General features: G+C 34.0%; 2 protein-coding genes across 2 annotated transcripts; both read right to left on the bottom strand.

The window, feature by feature from the left end:
* Window positions 1-8415: 8415 nt before the first annotated feature.
* LOC121203667 (cyanidin-3-O-glucoside 2-O-glucuronosyltransferase-like) lies at window positions 8416-8928 on the bottom strand. The gene has a single exon (XM_041074100.1). It carries the CDS (start codon window positions 8926-8928, stop codon window positions 8416-8418), a length of 513 nt encoding a protein of 170 aa, XP_040930034.1.
* Window positions 8929-8942: 14 nt separating this feature from the next.
* LOC107955906 (flavanone 7-O-glucoside 2''-O-beta-L-rhamnosyltransferase-like) lies at window positions 8943-9548 on the bottom strand. The gene has a single exon (XM_041074099.1). It carries the CDS (start codon window positions 9546-9548, stop codon window positions 8943-8945), a length of 606 nt encoding a protein of 201 aa, XP_040930033.1.
* Window positions 9549-15516: the final 5968 nt, after the last annotated feature.

Raw genomic sequence — 15516 nt, 5'->3', positions numbered from 1 at the left:
GTTCATTATATTCCGAGATCCCAAAATATGATTGCTGATCATATGACCAAGTGTATAGCGACAAATTTAAATTCATTGGTTTGAAGAACACCCACAATCTGCTAGAAAGCTTAATTAAAACGAATTATGTTACTTTTTTTAAAAAATTAGTGTATTATTTTCTCCTTAGGCTGTTTTTATCTACCAAAATATATATGTTGAGACACTGACTTTCATGCTACAGCAAAGTACATATCAACTTATTATCCCTGGCCGATTTTGTTTTTTTCGGAACTTAGAATCTGCTGACAATCTAAAGCATTTGCTATGGTCTGCTAGCAATGACAGCAGAACATGCAATGTCACCAAATAATTCCATGTTTTTATTTGACCCCCCCCAAAAAAAGGGAAATTACATAGATGAGTTCTGTTTCCTAGAGGCTTGATTGATCTGTGATTTCATTAGCTTATAGTTATGTAGTATTTGGTGGTTTCATAAGCTGCAGTATTCGGTCCATTGCTACATTTGTTTCCTCTTCTCCTTTCAATATTTGGCCAACCTCTTTTGTGACAGCCCTAGTGTGACCCTAGTCGGAAAGTGGTTTCGGGACCACAAAACCGAGTCATAAAAATAATTAATTGCTATATTCTATGCTTATTATGTGTGTACATGAGTATGTGGAAGTTTCATTCTCTAATTTTGCCAATTGCATGAGAAATTAGTAAATAGGGATCGATATGAGATATGGTGAAATATGATAGGCTAATTTAAAATGGTCTATTAGTGCATGAACCAAAAAGGGTGGTTTTGCATGTCAATTTACCCAAAAGATGAAGAGTGGCCGGCCAAGGGGTGATGGTGCTCCACTTATTCTAATTTAATATGTTTTGTTTAGTTAACAAATGGCTTAAAATAATTATAATAAAATTGAATAAAAGAGAAAAAGGGAAGAGGAGTGTTCATCTTCTTCTCCATCTTGCCAAGGCCGAAACAAGGAAGAAAAATAAGGGGAACTTACCTAGAGCAAGTCGGCATTCATCTTTAGCTATAGGAGCTCAAGGAGTTAAAGGAGGAGAATCAAGCAAAGGCAAAGAAAAGATCATCGAGTAGCCGAGTTGGAACCGTCTTACCCAACACAAGGTAAGTCACCAAGCATATATTTTGTATTGATCTAAATAGACATAATGTCTATGTAATTATGCCGAATGGAATGATAAATTTATATACATGTATGCATGTGGTGATGAAAGTGTTGAATGAAAAGAAAAGAGGTGAGATGTATTGAGTTGTTGATTTCGGCATTAAGTGTGCGGGTATAAACATTTATGATCATGAGGTTGGCACTAAGTGTGCGGGTTTAAATTGTACAGCACTAAGTGTGCGAGTTTGATTATATAGCACTAAGTGTGCGAGTTGATTATATAGCACTGAGTGTGCGGACTTAATATATATATTTGAATCACTATGGACACTAAGTGTGCGACATTATTGAGTTGATCACGGATAGCGGATCGGGTAAGTACCTTGAGTTCATGGCTAATAGGCGCTATGTTTATATTTGGAGTTGAGCTTGGTAAGTTTGAACCTATGTGACAATTATAATTGAAGTCACGTACATAAGATTTATCGTGGAATAGGTGAAAGGTCGTTTAGTTGTATGATTGTAACGAAAATAAAATGATGTATGAAAATGCCTCAAATATCCTATTGATTAGTATATGGAATGTGAATGCATGACTTGGTATGAGATTGAACCGATAGGTCTAAGGAACTATGGTATGGTTCGGTATGGATGGAGTAACTAGCCTCGTTCCATTTTGTTTCCTCTTGTGATAATGTTATTAATGGATGGTAGTGCATTGCTTATGACTTACTGAGTTATATACTCACTCGGTGTTTCCTTGTCACCTATTTTAGGTTTCTTGGACTCGTCTCTTTTTACGTGATCGGGCCGTCATCGAAGTCATCACAGCAGCTAGCAAGTTTTGGTACTTTCTTTTTAGTCGGTCTAGGAGAACATTTCGGCATGTATAGGCTAATATGTTTTGTTGAAATTTGGTATGTAAACTTTTAGCCATGCGAAAATGGCATAAATGTTCGGTTGGATTTGGTTCTAAAATGTTAGGTCGTAAGTCTTGGTAATTCGATTTTTATGCCATATGTCATGGTTGATTATTTTTGGTGTTAAAATTCATGATATGGCAATGGTGTAGTAGGGAGATGTTTGACAATGATTAGCCTTTGGCATGGCTAGTCATGATCATAATTTGTGATATGTATGATGAATTACTAGTTAGATCAAGGAGAAATCACGAAATAGGCATAGTTGCTTTAGTAACAGATGCTGGCAGCAGCAGTGACGTGAGATTGAAAAAGTACTAAAAATAGTAGGAATGGAATTAATTAATGAATAAATCATGTAATCGAAGCTCGATGAGTCTATTTTCATACAGAAGAAACGAAACGACCATATGAGCTGTATGTTAGGAGATAATTAAACTCTTGTGAAACAGGGCCAGAGCGATTTCTGGATCCCCTGTCCCGACTTTAGAAATTCACCCTAAATTAATCAGAGACAATTAGAAGTCATGCCTTATATGTATAGATTCCCTTTTGAGTCTAGTTTCATTAGAAACAAATGGCATAAGTATTGAAGATCTGTAAAGGGAGATATCTAAGTCGTAATGCACAAAGGTCAGAGTAGTCGAACCCAGGAACAGGGACCACTTTAACTAATAAACTGTACCAATTGGCCCGACCAAAAATTCTACAAAAATTCTACCATATAGATATATGAGTCTAGTTCCGGGGAAAATTTACGGAACTGAATTTCGAGTTTCAGAACTCAAGATATGATTTTTAAAGTGACTAGTACGCAGATTGGCAGCTTGTCTGGGAAATTTTTAATAAGTGGTTTGAAGTCTGTTAACACCTCGTGTTCGACTCCGGCGACGGTCTCGGGTTCGGGGTGTTACATCTTTGGCTCTAGTCCTCAATATTTCCCCCCCTTCTTGCTCTATTACTTCATTGATAATCCTAGCAATTTCCTCACTTTTAAGCTTGCCATTCTCTCTTGGCACCTTTATACCCACACCAAGTTCTTGTAGTTCCAATAGGGTCGGAAGCGTCTAAATTATTGTACTAAAAAATCACACAAAGTTCAATTCCCAGGGAAGAGAGGTGGATCACAAGGATCTCTTAAATACCAAGTCTTTCCTTAGTCAGAATATTTCTTCTATCGTAATTTAATAGCACAATTAAATACTACTATTATACCCTCAAATATTGAAAGAAAAATAGGACAAGAAAGAACACAAGATTTTTAACGAGGTTCGGTAAATTATACCTACGTCCTCGGGCACTAACACCAGATGATAACTTTACTATCTTCAAAATATTACAAATAAATAGAATTCCTTAAGAATTCTCAAATGGGAGAAGAGAGAAAACTAAGAGAGAAAGATTGGTTGGGATAGTTGAAATGAGAAATGGTTAGGCCTATTTATAGTTAAGGTTTAGGGACTAACTTGCAAATGGCCTAAAAAATTAGGGACCAAAATTGTAATTATCCCTTTCAACTTTAAACAACTTGCCAACTATTTTTTTTCTTTCGGTGCCAATTGCACCTCCCACCATTTTTGACTTTTCAACACTTACCTTATTTGACTTTTCAACAATCTCCACCTTAAAGATTTGATTAGGATAATTACATCTTCACACATTTCCTTCAACTCCCCAAATTCAATAAAGTTATCTTTTGTAGTGCCTCCAAATGCGCTCTCGAGCGCCATACACCTGAAGGTGCTCAAATTCTCAGGATGTTAATCAAGTTCAAAAAATGATTAAACTTGATTATTGTTACCACCTTGGTCATCATATCTGCGGGATTATCTGCTGTCGGAATCTTTTGAAGTAGAATTTTTCCTTTTTCAAAGACTTCCCGCACAAAGTGATATCTTAAGTCGATATGCTTGGTTCTTGAATGATAGACTTGATTTTTCGCTAAATGAATAGCGCTCTGACTATCACAATATAGACTAATGTGACTTTGAACAACTCCCAAGTCTTTGAACAATCCATTAAGCCAAATAGCCTCCTTAACAGCTTCTGTAACTGCCATATACTCTGCCTCTGTAGTAGACACAGCTACTGTAGACTGTAAGGTAGACTTCCAACTCACTGGGGCTTTAGCAAGAGTAAACAGATACCCCGTAGTTGAACGACGTTTATCTAAATCACCAGCAAAGTCAGAATCAACATATCCAACTACAAACTGACCAAGTGCTTCATCCTGCTCAAAAATTAAACCAATATCTACGATTTTTAGAAGATACCGTAGAATCCATTTCACAGCTTGCCAATGTCCTTTTCCAGGATCATGCATATACCTGCTCACAACTCCAACAGCTTGTGAAATGTCAGGCCTCGTACACACCATCGCATACATCAAACTCCTAACTGCACTAGCATATATATTCTCTTTCTTCTTCAATTTTCGGAGATAATTGAGCACTAAGTTTCAAATGAGAAGCAAGTGGGGTACTTACATGTTTTGTGTTTTCATTTACACCAAAACAGTGTAATATCTTTTTCAGATATTGCTTCTGATTTAAACAAAGCTTGCCTCTCTGTCTATCTCTACTTATCTCCATGCCGAGAATCTTCTTGGCCTCACCTAGATCTTTCATCTCGAACTCTTGATTCAACTGAGCCTTCAGCTTATCTATCTCTTTTTGGCTCTTCGAAGCGATTAACATATCATCAACATACAAGAGTAGATAAATGAAAGATCCGTCATACAGCTTCTGCAAATACACACAATTGTCATATTTGCTTCTTGTGTACTTCTGCCTTCTCATAAAGCTATCAAATCGCTTGTACCACTGCCTTGGGGATTGCTTCAATCCATATAGCGATTTGTTCAGCTTACAAACCCAATTTCTACCACCAGCATTTGTGTACCCTTCGGGTTGAGTCATATAGATCTCCTCTTCTAACTCACCATACAAGAAAGCCGTCTTAACATCAAGTTGAGCTAGCTCCAAATTCAACTGTGCTACCAAGGCCAACAAAATTCTAATGGAGGAATGCTTCACAACAGGGGAAAATACATCATTGTAGTCAATTCCCTCCTTCTGAGCGTAGCCTTTAGCTACCAATCTTGCCTTGTAGTGAATATTTTTCTTGCTAGGAGATCCATCTTTCTTTGCGAATACCCACTTGCATCCGATTGCCCTTTTACCTTTCGGTAATTGCGCCAACTCCTAAGTATTGTTCTTCCGGAGAGACTGCATTTCTTCATCCATGGCGCTTTTCCATTTATCACTTTCTAAGCTTTGCATTACTTCTTGATAAGTGATAGGAATATCATCATCAACAATGGGAAGGGCGTAGGCCACCATATCAGTAAATCGAGCAGGTCTACGAATTTCTCTTCGTGGCCTTTCAACTGCAACTGGTTCTGGTGTACTTAATGGTTCTTGGGTCAGAACCTCTTCAACCTCTAATTCCTCCATTGTGGCTGGAGAATTAGACTTATTAACTGGGCAAATCCCCATCTGCTTAAACTCCACCTGTTTTGGAGTACACTCCACCTGCTGTGGAGTATCGCTTGTCTGAATATCTTCATCTACTACCTTTTTCAATGTGGCAGATTCATCAAAGGTAACATCTCTGCTACAGATTATTTTCTTTGTGCTTAAGCACCAAAGACGAAATCCCTTCACTCCAAAAGTGATTCCCATAAAGAGAGCTTTCTTTGCCCTCGGATCTAACTTTGACTCCTTCACATGATAATATGCAGTGGATCCAAACACATGTAAGGAATCATAATCTGTAGCCGGTTTTCCAGACCATACCTCCATAGGAGTTTTTCTTTCTAATGCAGATGATGGCAAACGATTAACAAGATGGCCAGCGTATGTCACAGCCTCAACCCAAAATTGCTTGCCCAACCCAGCATTGGACAACATACATCGAACTTTCTCCAGCAATGTTCGATTCATACGCTCTGCCACTCCATTCTGCTGTGGTGTATCTCTAACTGTGAAGTGTTGAACAATACCATACTATTGGCACACATCGAAGAACGAATCACTTTTATATTCCCCTTCATTGTCCGTCCTAAGCCACTTGATTTTCTTGCTAGTCTGGTTTTCGATCATAGTTTTCCATTTAAGAAAAACTCCAAGCACTTCATCCTTAGTTCTCATGGTATACACCTAAACTCTTCTGGAAAAGTCATCAACAAAAGTAACAAAGTAGTGTTTTCCTCCCAACGAAGGTGTTTTAGAAGGCCCTCATACATCTGAGTGAATATATTCCAAAATACCTTTTGTATTATGGATAGCAGTGCCGAATTTCACTCTCTTTTGCTTTCCCAGAACACAATGCTCGCAAAATTTTAATTTGCAAGCCTTTGCACCTTTCAACAATCCTTGCTTTGCCAGAATTTGCAAGGATTTTTCGCTGGCATGTCCCAACTTCATATGCCACAACTGCATTGAGTCCAATTCTTTGTTACCGGAAGCTGCAGCGACTGCTCCAATAACTGTACTACCTTGGTAGTAATACAAGTTATTTTTCCTGATGCCCTTCAATATCACAAGTGCGCCAGATGTCATTTTCAAAATCCTATCTCTCATAGTAACAACTGAACCATTGGATTCCAAGGCTCCCAATGAGATGAGATTTTTCTTCAAACTGGGCACGTACCGAACATCAATCAGAACTCTGGTTGATCCATCTTGATTCTTTAATTGGATTGAACCTATCCCAACAGTTTTGCAGGCATTGTCATTGCCCATATAAACAACTCCTCCATTTAGTTCTACTAAATCAGAGAACCACTCCCGGTTAGGGGACATATGACAGGTACAACCCGAATCTAATATCCACTCATCTGAATGGAACGACAATGATGATGCAACCAGTGATAGTTCAGAGTCACTAGTATCATGCTTTGCAACACAAGCATCTACAGCAGCTTTTCCCTTATTCTTCAGCTTTGGACAATTTTTCTTCCAGTGGCCTTTCTCAAGACAAAAGGCACATTCATCTTTCCCGAGTCTGGACTTTGACTTTGATCTCTCTTTTTGAGTTTTCTTCCGAGTGTATGAACGACCTCGGACTACTAAAGTTTCTGTATCTCTGATTAAGTTTTTCTATTTGTCATTCTTTCTCTGTTCATAACTGTATAAGGCCGCACAGACTTCGCTCAGAGATATATCATTCCTGCCATGAAGTAGAGTAGTTTCTAGGAACTCAAACTCCTCAGGAAGTGACCCCAACAACATCAAAGCCAAATCTTCATCTTTGAATGTCTCATCCGTATTTAGTAAATCAGTGACTAACTGATTAAATTTGGTGATGTGATCATTTATTGTGGTACCTGGGACATAAGTGAAGCGAAACAGTCTTTTCTTCAAGTGGAGCTTATTTTGACTGTTTTTCTTCAAAAATTTTTCCTCAAGTGCCACCCACAACTTATTTGCAGAATTCTCCTTTGAAAAAGCATACCTCTGCTCTCGAGAAAGGCATGATCGAATTGTGCCACATGCCAACCGATTGATCGCCTTCCAATCTTTCTCCTGTACATCATCTAGTTTCTCTTCATCAATGGCAATGTCTAAACCCTGCTGAAAAAGGGCATCTAGAACCTCATTTGCCACATACCAAAATGGCCCGTGCCATCAAAGATCTTCACGGCCAATCTTGCATTTGCAATTGTCGGTCTTGTCTACATAGACGATGTTGAAGCTCCTACACCGACCGTTTTCTCCATAATCTTTCAATATACCTAAGGAAATCTTTTCTGATGTGGAAGATCAGTTTAAACTGCAACCACAGAGCATACTACGATTAACCTTCGGCTCTTGATACCACTTGTAGTTCCAATAGGGTCGAAAGCGTGTAAATTATTGTACTAAAAAATCACACAAAGTTCAATTCCCAAGGAAGAGAGGTGGATCACAAGGATCTCTTAAATACCAAGTCTTTCCTTAGTCAGAATATTCCTTCTATCGTAATTTAATAGCACAATTAAATACTACTATTATACCCTCAAATATTGAAAGAAAAATAGGACAAGAAAGAACACAAGATTTTTAACGAGGTTCGGTAAATTATACCTACGTCCTCGGGCACTAACACCAGATAATAACTTTACTATCTCCAAAATATTACAAACAAATAGAATTCCTTAAGAATTCTCAAATAGGAGAAGAGAGAAAACTAAGAGAGAAAGATTGGTTGGGATAGTTGAAATGAGAAATGGTTAGGCCTATTTGTAGTTGAGGTTTAGGGACTAACTTGCAAATGGCCTAAAAATTAGGGACCAAAATTGTAATTATCCCTTTCAACTTTAAACAACTTACCAACTATTTTTTTTCTTTCGGTGCCAATTGCACCTCCCACCATTTTTGACTTTTCAACACTTACCTTATTTGACTTTTCAACAGTTCTGTCACCACCTTGGCATTAAAAGGCTGGTCATTTTTTATTGGCATTGCTATGATTGGTACACCATTGATGATGCCTTCTAGTGTTGAATTCCACCCACAATGACTCACAAACCCACCTATGCTTGAATGGCTAAGTATTTTTGCCTTTGGAACCCATCTTTGCACCATCAAACCTCTCTTCTCAAATCTCTTTGAAAAGCCTTCCAATAAAGCAGTGTTATATCCACCTTGAAATCCCACAGCCCATATAAAACAAATCTTGCTAAGTTCTAGCCCCATAGCTATCTCCTCCATGTCTTCTTTTGAAATAAAAAGGTCACTTCTAAAAGAAACTAACACAACTGAACCAGGTTCCTTCTTTCCAAGCCATTCCATGATATGAACATCTTCCTCTCTGCTGCCACATTCTTGAACAAGGGGTCCAACAGGAACTGTCTGTTTCCCCATTAAAACAGACACATAATCAATGTATTGAGCTTCAATCATTCGTGAGGTATTGATCAGCACCATGTTTGAAGATCTTTCCAAGCATTCCAAAAATCTGTCTTTGTTTCTAACACCATTTTCAATACCACCAAACCATTGGAGAAGATATTTTTTGAGTTCAGCCTCTTGGATAGAGTGTTCCACGTTGGGTTCTTAAAATAATGGACCGCTGAGGAGATACCATCGGCACCAGTGGTTAAGAACATGACAGATTCAACATCTTGCTCATTCGCTGCTGCTGCAGCCCATGGTTGCAAAAAATCATAGATCACTAAATTGGGTTTAAAGGTACTCAAGATATTGGAGAAATTAGGCTTTGCTGCATCAAAGGCTGGTATGAGAAAAGGGAAGAGGTGAGGAGGGAGACTTCTGGTGGTGTGGTGCTGTGGAGGCAGTTGTGATGGTGAAGGAAGGTGAAGATATATGAGTTGAATTGAAGATGGCTCAACTTGAACATTACCACTTTTTCTTATGGAATCTAGATTGATGGGAGTTAAACAAAAATATATGATGAAATTTCTGGCAGAAAGCTTCTTGGCAAGCTGAAGGTAGGGTGATATGTGGCCTTCAGCTAACCATGGTAGCATCATAATACTTGGATTCTGTTGTTGGAATTCCATTACTCTTGGTCCGCAAGCAAGGTTCGTATTATTGTTTTTTATCCTTAAGATGTTTGAAGTGCATATAAAGGAAAAAATAGATGGCAAAAGTGATTGGAATTCTCTTTGTTGTTTCTTTATTTATAAATTGACCGACATCATCGTGAATTGAAGTAACGTGAAAGTCATCCTAAAATTTGGTGATGGAACTTCTTCGATGTTAATCCAACCAATCTTGCGATAATAAGCTTTGGGTTTTCGTATCGATACTTTATCACGATTTTCTGCACTTTCAAATTTCTTATCACTTTAATCCCCTGTTCAATTCACAAGTATATCAACCAAATATACAATTCAATCATATAAACTTTCAATTCTAACTCAATAATCAAATAACTCATCGTGATATCTTCTAATTATAACAAAGTTCATAATATTAACACAAGTATTCATAATTTACAACTAGGTCCAATAATACATTTCATTTGAATCAACTATATCTATGTACATGCCATATCTAAAACCAAAATATTAAGCCCTACTCTCTTTCAAGCTAGAAGATATGATGCCATCAATCACTGTCCTAGTTCGTCAAAACAAGCTTTTACCTACACGTTGGCAAGAAACGCGTTAGCTTTGTGACGGCTTAGTAAGTACTACAAGAATTTAAATCCTATTTCTAAAATATAGTAATATTAATTACAAGCACATGAATAAGTTTACTTCATTCTTCATATTAATCCAAATAAATAATTTTTATCAACTTATAGCTTTTAAACCACTTACCCCATTCATTGTTAACCACACTTACCAGATGTCTCGTTTGTCTTTCTTAGCCCATTGTAGACTAAATAGAGCACTTAGGATATTTGGAACAGATACAAAGGGCACCGAGTGTGTTAACGGAACAGAACAACACCAATGTGCTTATCAGAACAGAAAAACACTGTAGTGCTTATCAGAATAGAAAAGCACCAGATTTCTTAAATAGAACAAAGAGTGCGCCAAATTTCCATAATGGCATGCCATTAATATCCTAGTAGTTCTTATCTTGTCTACATAAGCTTTAACAAAATCAATTCAACTTTTCACATCTTATAATTTAGTCTTTGAAGTCATAAATTTCAAAGAATATATGATTTTACTGCACATTTTACATTCACAATATATATACTTTAACGTAGGTCACATCTATTTTTCTTTTTGTCCTTATTAATGTCCTTGTAATATGTTCTATTTTCTTTAAAGTTAGTCATTTTCTATTATAACAACATATTTATAACTAATTAACTAAATAACATACTTTATAGTTTAAATCTAAAAGAAATGAGATAAAATCCTTGAAGTACTTACAACCAAGACTTGAATGGAGTATTTTCTTCTCTTTTTACTCTTTGGCTGCTCCTTTTCCTTTGTCTTCAATTTGATCTTCTCGTTCCTTTTCTTTTCTTTTCTTTTCTTTTTCATTTTAATATTGTTAAAATCATAATTAAATAACATATTTGTGCTTAACTAATGAAACTACCAGGAATTCATGAAGAACTTATCATCCCTTACCTTAATCTCTTGAAATCACAATCTAGTCCTTATTTTTTCTCACTTCTAATACAAATATTGCCTCTCTTTTCATGAAACTAAGATGACTACTAGGTTCCTTTATTTATTTTGCTAAGGAAACATGAAAGAAATTGAGCTTAGAAAAGCTTAAAAATGGTGGAAGGACCTAATTGTTATAAAAGACAAAGTTGGGTTGGATGGTTTTGGTGAATGACGTGAAGCATATATGAAAGATGAAGGGTTCTTCTCATCTTTTCTACATAATTATACTAAAATAGCTCTTAATTAAATAATCGAAATAATGATTTGCAATGTAGTCCACCAATCACTATTCCACATAATTTTATCCTTAATCATTAAGCTTCTTCATAGTTATATAATTTAAGTAATTACTATTTAACTCTTCAACTTTCTCTACAATACTATGCATGATTCATGCTTTATTTTGGTAAAATTTCACTTCTAGTCCTTCCTCCTTTTCCCTCAAATTCAATGTAATTATCTCAAGCCTTTGATTTTCGTACTTTTGCCCCATCATTTTCCATTCTCTTACAATTAAGTGATTACCTCGAATTAATTTTTCTCATCTCGAAAATATTTCTAATTTTCTTCTTGCTCTAACTATTTTCTATTCTATTGCTCTAAAATTCCTATTAGATCTTTCTTCTTCTTTTTTAATTCTCTAATATTCCTAACACCGACCTGTTATTATATCAAGTTGATTGTACATTAAAGATGTCACAGAGATTATATTAATTAATACTAATATTATAGTAACAAATTGTCCGACACAATCAAAGGATACAAAATTTCCAACAATTTATTTAATTGGTTTTGATATTTTGACATTTAAAATTTCAATACTAAAAGAAATTTAGAACTTTCGCAAGGGGGTAAGCAAGTATAATATGATAAATTTTTAATGCATTATTTTAGTTTGTATCGCTTTTTTCACAAATTAATATTTTGTACCTTGATCAATAATTAAAAAAGGATTTTTTTTTGTAACCAAACGGAAGCGACTTAGAAGTTGAGTGGCCAAAATAAACGTAAAAACATGATGTGACCTATACAACCAACCACCGTTAAAGATTTAACGCTTGATTGACTAAAATGAAAATGCTCTAAAAGTTAGGTGATAAAATTGTGAGGATATTTTTTTTTTGTATAATCAAAATGAAAGCGCCTTAAAAGTTGGATAACTAATTGAATAGTTCATCCATAATTTTATAAATATATATTTTTTAATATATAATATTTTCGTTCACTCTCCTATTAGTTATTGTTAACTCAATAACAAAAGTTTAACATATGTTTTTTATTGGTCTAATAATAAAATTAGCCTCCCATGCTTTCATATTCTATAAATTTTATCCTATATCTAAAAAATTCAACAATTTTAATACTTGATTTTTTAATATAAATAATAATAATAATAATAAATTACAAAAATAACATGGGTTACAAATTAATTATCAAAATCCCATGTTTTATACAATAAATTACAGTGCCGCATATGAATTGTGCAACACAAATAAAAAGACCCGTAATAATTATACAAATATTAAAAATTAATTTTTAATTTTTTTAAAAAAATTTTAATTTGAAGTTAAAAAATATGCTATAAGTTTATGAATGTTTCAAAAATTTAGAATTTAGTCTCTCTATTTTTCAAATTTCAAAATTCATTAAGATCCAATTGTTAATCATGTTTTTCTTTTTGTTAAATTTGTTGCTTTGATATTTTTAAATTAAAAAATTTGATTTTATTATTGGTTTTTTACTATTAATAAATTTTTAATCTTGACATTTTTATTTCAAAATTTAAAATAAAAATCTTATGTTAACTTTTATTTCAAACTTTAAAATAAAGAATAGTAAGAAACAAAAAAAAACATAAAGATAAAAAAAAGGAAAAAAAATTAACATATAAAATAAAAAAAAATTCTTTACATAAAATAAATTATGTTAACTTTTATTTTAAAATGTGATAGTACCAAATTTAATAAAAAAAATAACAATGTTAACCGTTGAACTTAAATTTTGAAATTTAAAAAATAAAAAGATTAAACTCTTGAAAATAAAAGTAAGTGATTAAATTCTAAATTTTCGATAAGGACATAAACTTATAATATATTTTAACATAAAATTAACATAATTAAAAAAAAATATTTTTCTTTTGAGAGGGGTGTCGCTTTGATGGTATGCGACTCCCTTTTGTATAAAACATCATGTTTAATTATTTTTAATATTTATATAGTGATTGATATATTTTTTATTGGTGTTGCATACTCTAATATAGAAAATATATTATTTTGGTAATTAATTTGTAACTAATTTTAAATTCGTAATTTTTAAAAATATTTTTTTGCTATATATATATAAATCTTTTATCCTGCAATTAAAAAAAAGTTTAGTTTTAATTCTAAAAATTCTAAAAAGAATATATTTTAAAAAATTATTTTTGATAAAAATATATTTAAAAATAAAAAAATATAAATAAAAAATAAAAAAATCAAATAACCCTAAAATTTTCCTTCAAACAAAGATGAGTTTACTATCAACTCGCTTGTTAGGTTTCCCTACTAAAATAATCAATCCTCCAAAATCTTGGAATCCAAAACGTAAAAAATCATAAACTTAAGATGAAGCCAGATGAAAATTTACTCCAATTTCACTATTCCTTTTCCTAAAATTTATAAGTATTAGATCTCAGTTAAAATTTACAATGGAAGAAAGAAACTCCCCAAGACAACTAGTTGTATAACTTTTATCAATTAGAAATCAAGCGTCCCATGAATACACAAATATTAGGAAACCCCAAATTTGAAAGAAAGCTAATCCAAGTACCTTAAGATTAAGATTAAAGGAAGAGAGAATTAGGTCAAATGCAAATTATAGAATGAAAAATATGAATATAGTTATCCCGATAGAATGTGTAAAAATAACTATAATGATAATTTTTGTAAACATTAAGAGTTAAATTTGTTGAATTTTTTAGATTTACAATCAAATTGATAGGATTTATAGTCATTGGAGGGCTAAATTTGTTATTAGACCAATAAAAAAATCCTACATTTTTTTATATTTTTCATGTCTGTTTTACAGTTCATGTTCGGGGTTCGTGGTTTTCTCTCCCAACAATATCATCTTCAAAGTTTGAACCCTGTTTTTCCATTGAGAGTGCAATATGTTTTATCATTGCACCTAACACTTATAAGTAAAAAACCCTACGTTAGACTTTCATTATTAGTTAATGCAACTAACGAGAGAGTGACTAAAATATTTAATTTTAAAAAGTTGAGTGATTGAATAAAAATAATTAACAATTAGGTAACTAAAATAAAACCAAATGCATAATTGAGTGACTATTCTTATAATTTACCCGAAAAATCCAAAAGATAAGACTTTTCCCTTTTACCTTCAAAAGAAAAAAAAAAGACTTTACCTTTTTAACCAAGTATCCAATGTGATCCAAAACCAAATATCCGTAAGCCAATCTAGACTACCTCGACATAGCTTTTGCTTTGGGAATCATCACCGTAAGCAAGCCTCCTACCATAGCCTAGCCTGTTGGGATTTTGACAACAACAAAAAAAGAAAACTGAGCAGAGGAAGAAATATAGGACACAAAACAAGGAAGCAAGAAAAAATTTACTTGATCACAAACGTGTAGCAAGGAAGCAATCTGATATGCTTCGTTATGCTTAATTTTTCAATAAAAAAAAATATTACATTTATAGCCAACTACATCACTTATTTCTACCTACTATCAGAAGCAGCCTAGAAACTTTAAAAACATTGCTTGTACACACAAACAAGCCACCTAAACTAGTCAGCATTGGGACTATAAAAAGTTAACTTGCATAAAAGCTGATTACATTATCAGCACCTAAAAATATATCAAAACAATACTAATTTAGTTCATTTTGAACTAAGTAACTTAACAAAGTAACTAAACAACCAGCAAACATACGTGCTGCAATATTCACAATTGCAAGAACGTACTTCATCCGGAGATATTGCAGCTAAACAGCCTTGTAACATTTGTGCTACTTCATCCGAAGATATTACAGCAGCTTCATGTGCTGCATGCACTTTAACCAAAAATATCACAACAGCATGGTAGGCCAATTTTCAACACTCCTCCTTGGACTCCATGCTGCAAATACAAATCATTCAAAAAAATTTAAGCTTGGCAGTCTCAAAATGCTTTGTTTCAAGCTAACCCTGCACAAGCATTTCATTTTCAACCTTAGCAAATGGAGTCTTCTCCTCCTTCACAGCCTTAGTTGACAACACATCTTGCCTTGTTCTCTTGTTCATTACAGTCCTAATTACAGTCCTACTTCTTCTTGCATAAACAGCTTACAAGTATAGTTTGCTTGCCTTCAGTCTGCCATTTTTGGCTTGCACCTCTCGAGCTTGCATT

The sequence above is a fragment of the Gossypium hirsutum genome, chromosome A07 (assembly GCF_007990345.1).
Source record: "Gossypium hirsutum isolate 1008001.06 chromosome A07, Gossypium_hirsutum_v2.1, whole genome shotgun sequence".
NCBI lineage: Eukaryota > Viridiplantae > Streptophyta > Magnoliopsida > Malvales > Malvaceae > Gossypium > Gossypium hirsutum.
The sequence above is the reverse complement of the archived record's forward strand: the minus strand, read 5'-3'. Positions and strand labels throughout refer to the sequence as shown.

Excerpts from the sequence above, each read along its gene's own strand:
- LOC107955906 (XM_041074099.1), bottom strand. The coding sequence starts at position 9,548 with ATGGAATTCCAACAACAGAATCCAAGTATTATGATGCTACCATGGTTA.
- LOC121203667 (XM_041074100.1), bottom strand. The coding sequence starts at position 8,928 with ATGATTGAAGCTCAATACATTGATTATGTGTCTGTTTTAATGGGGAAA.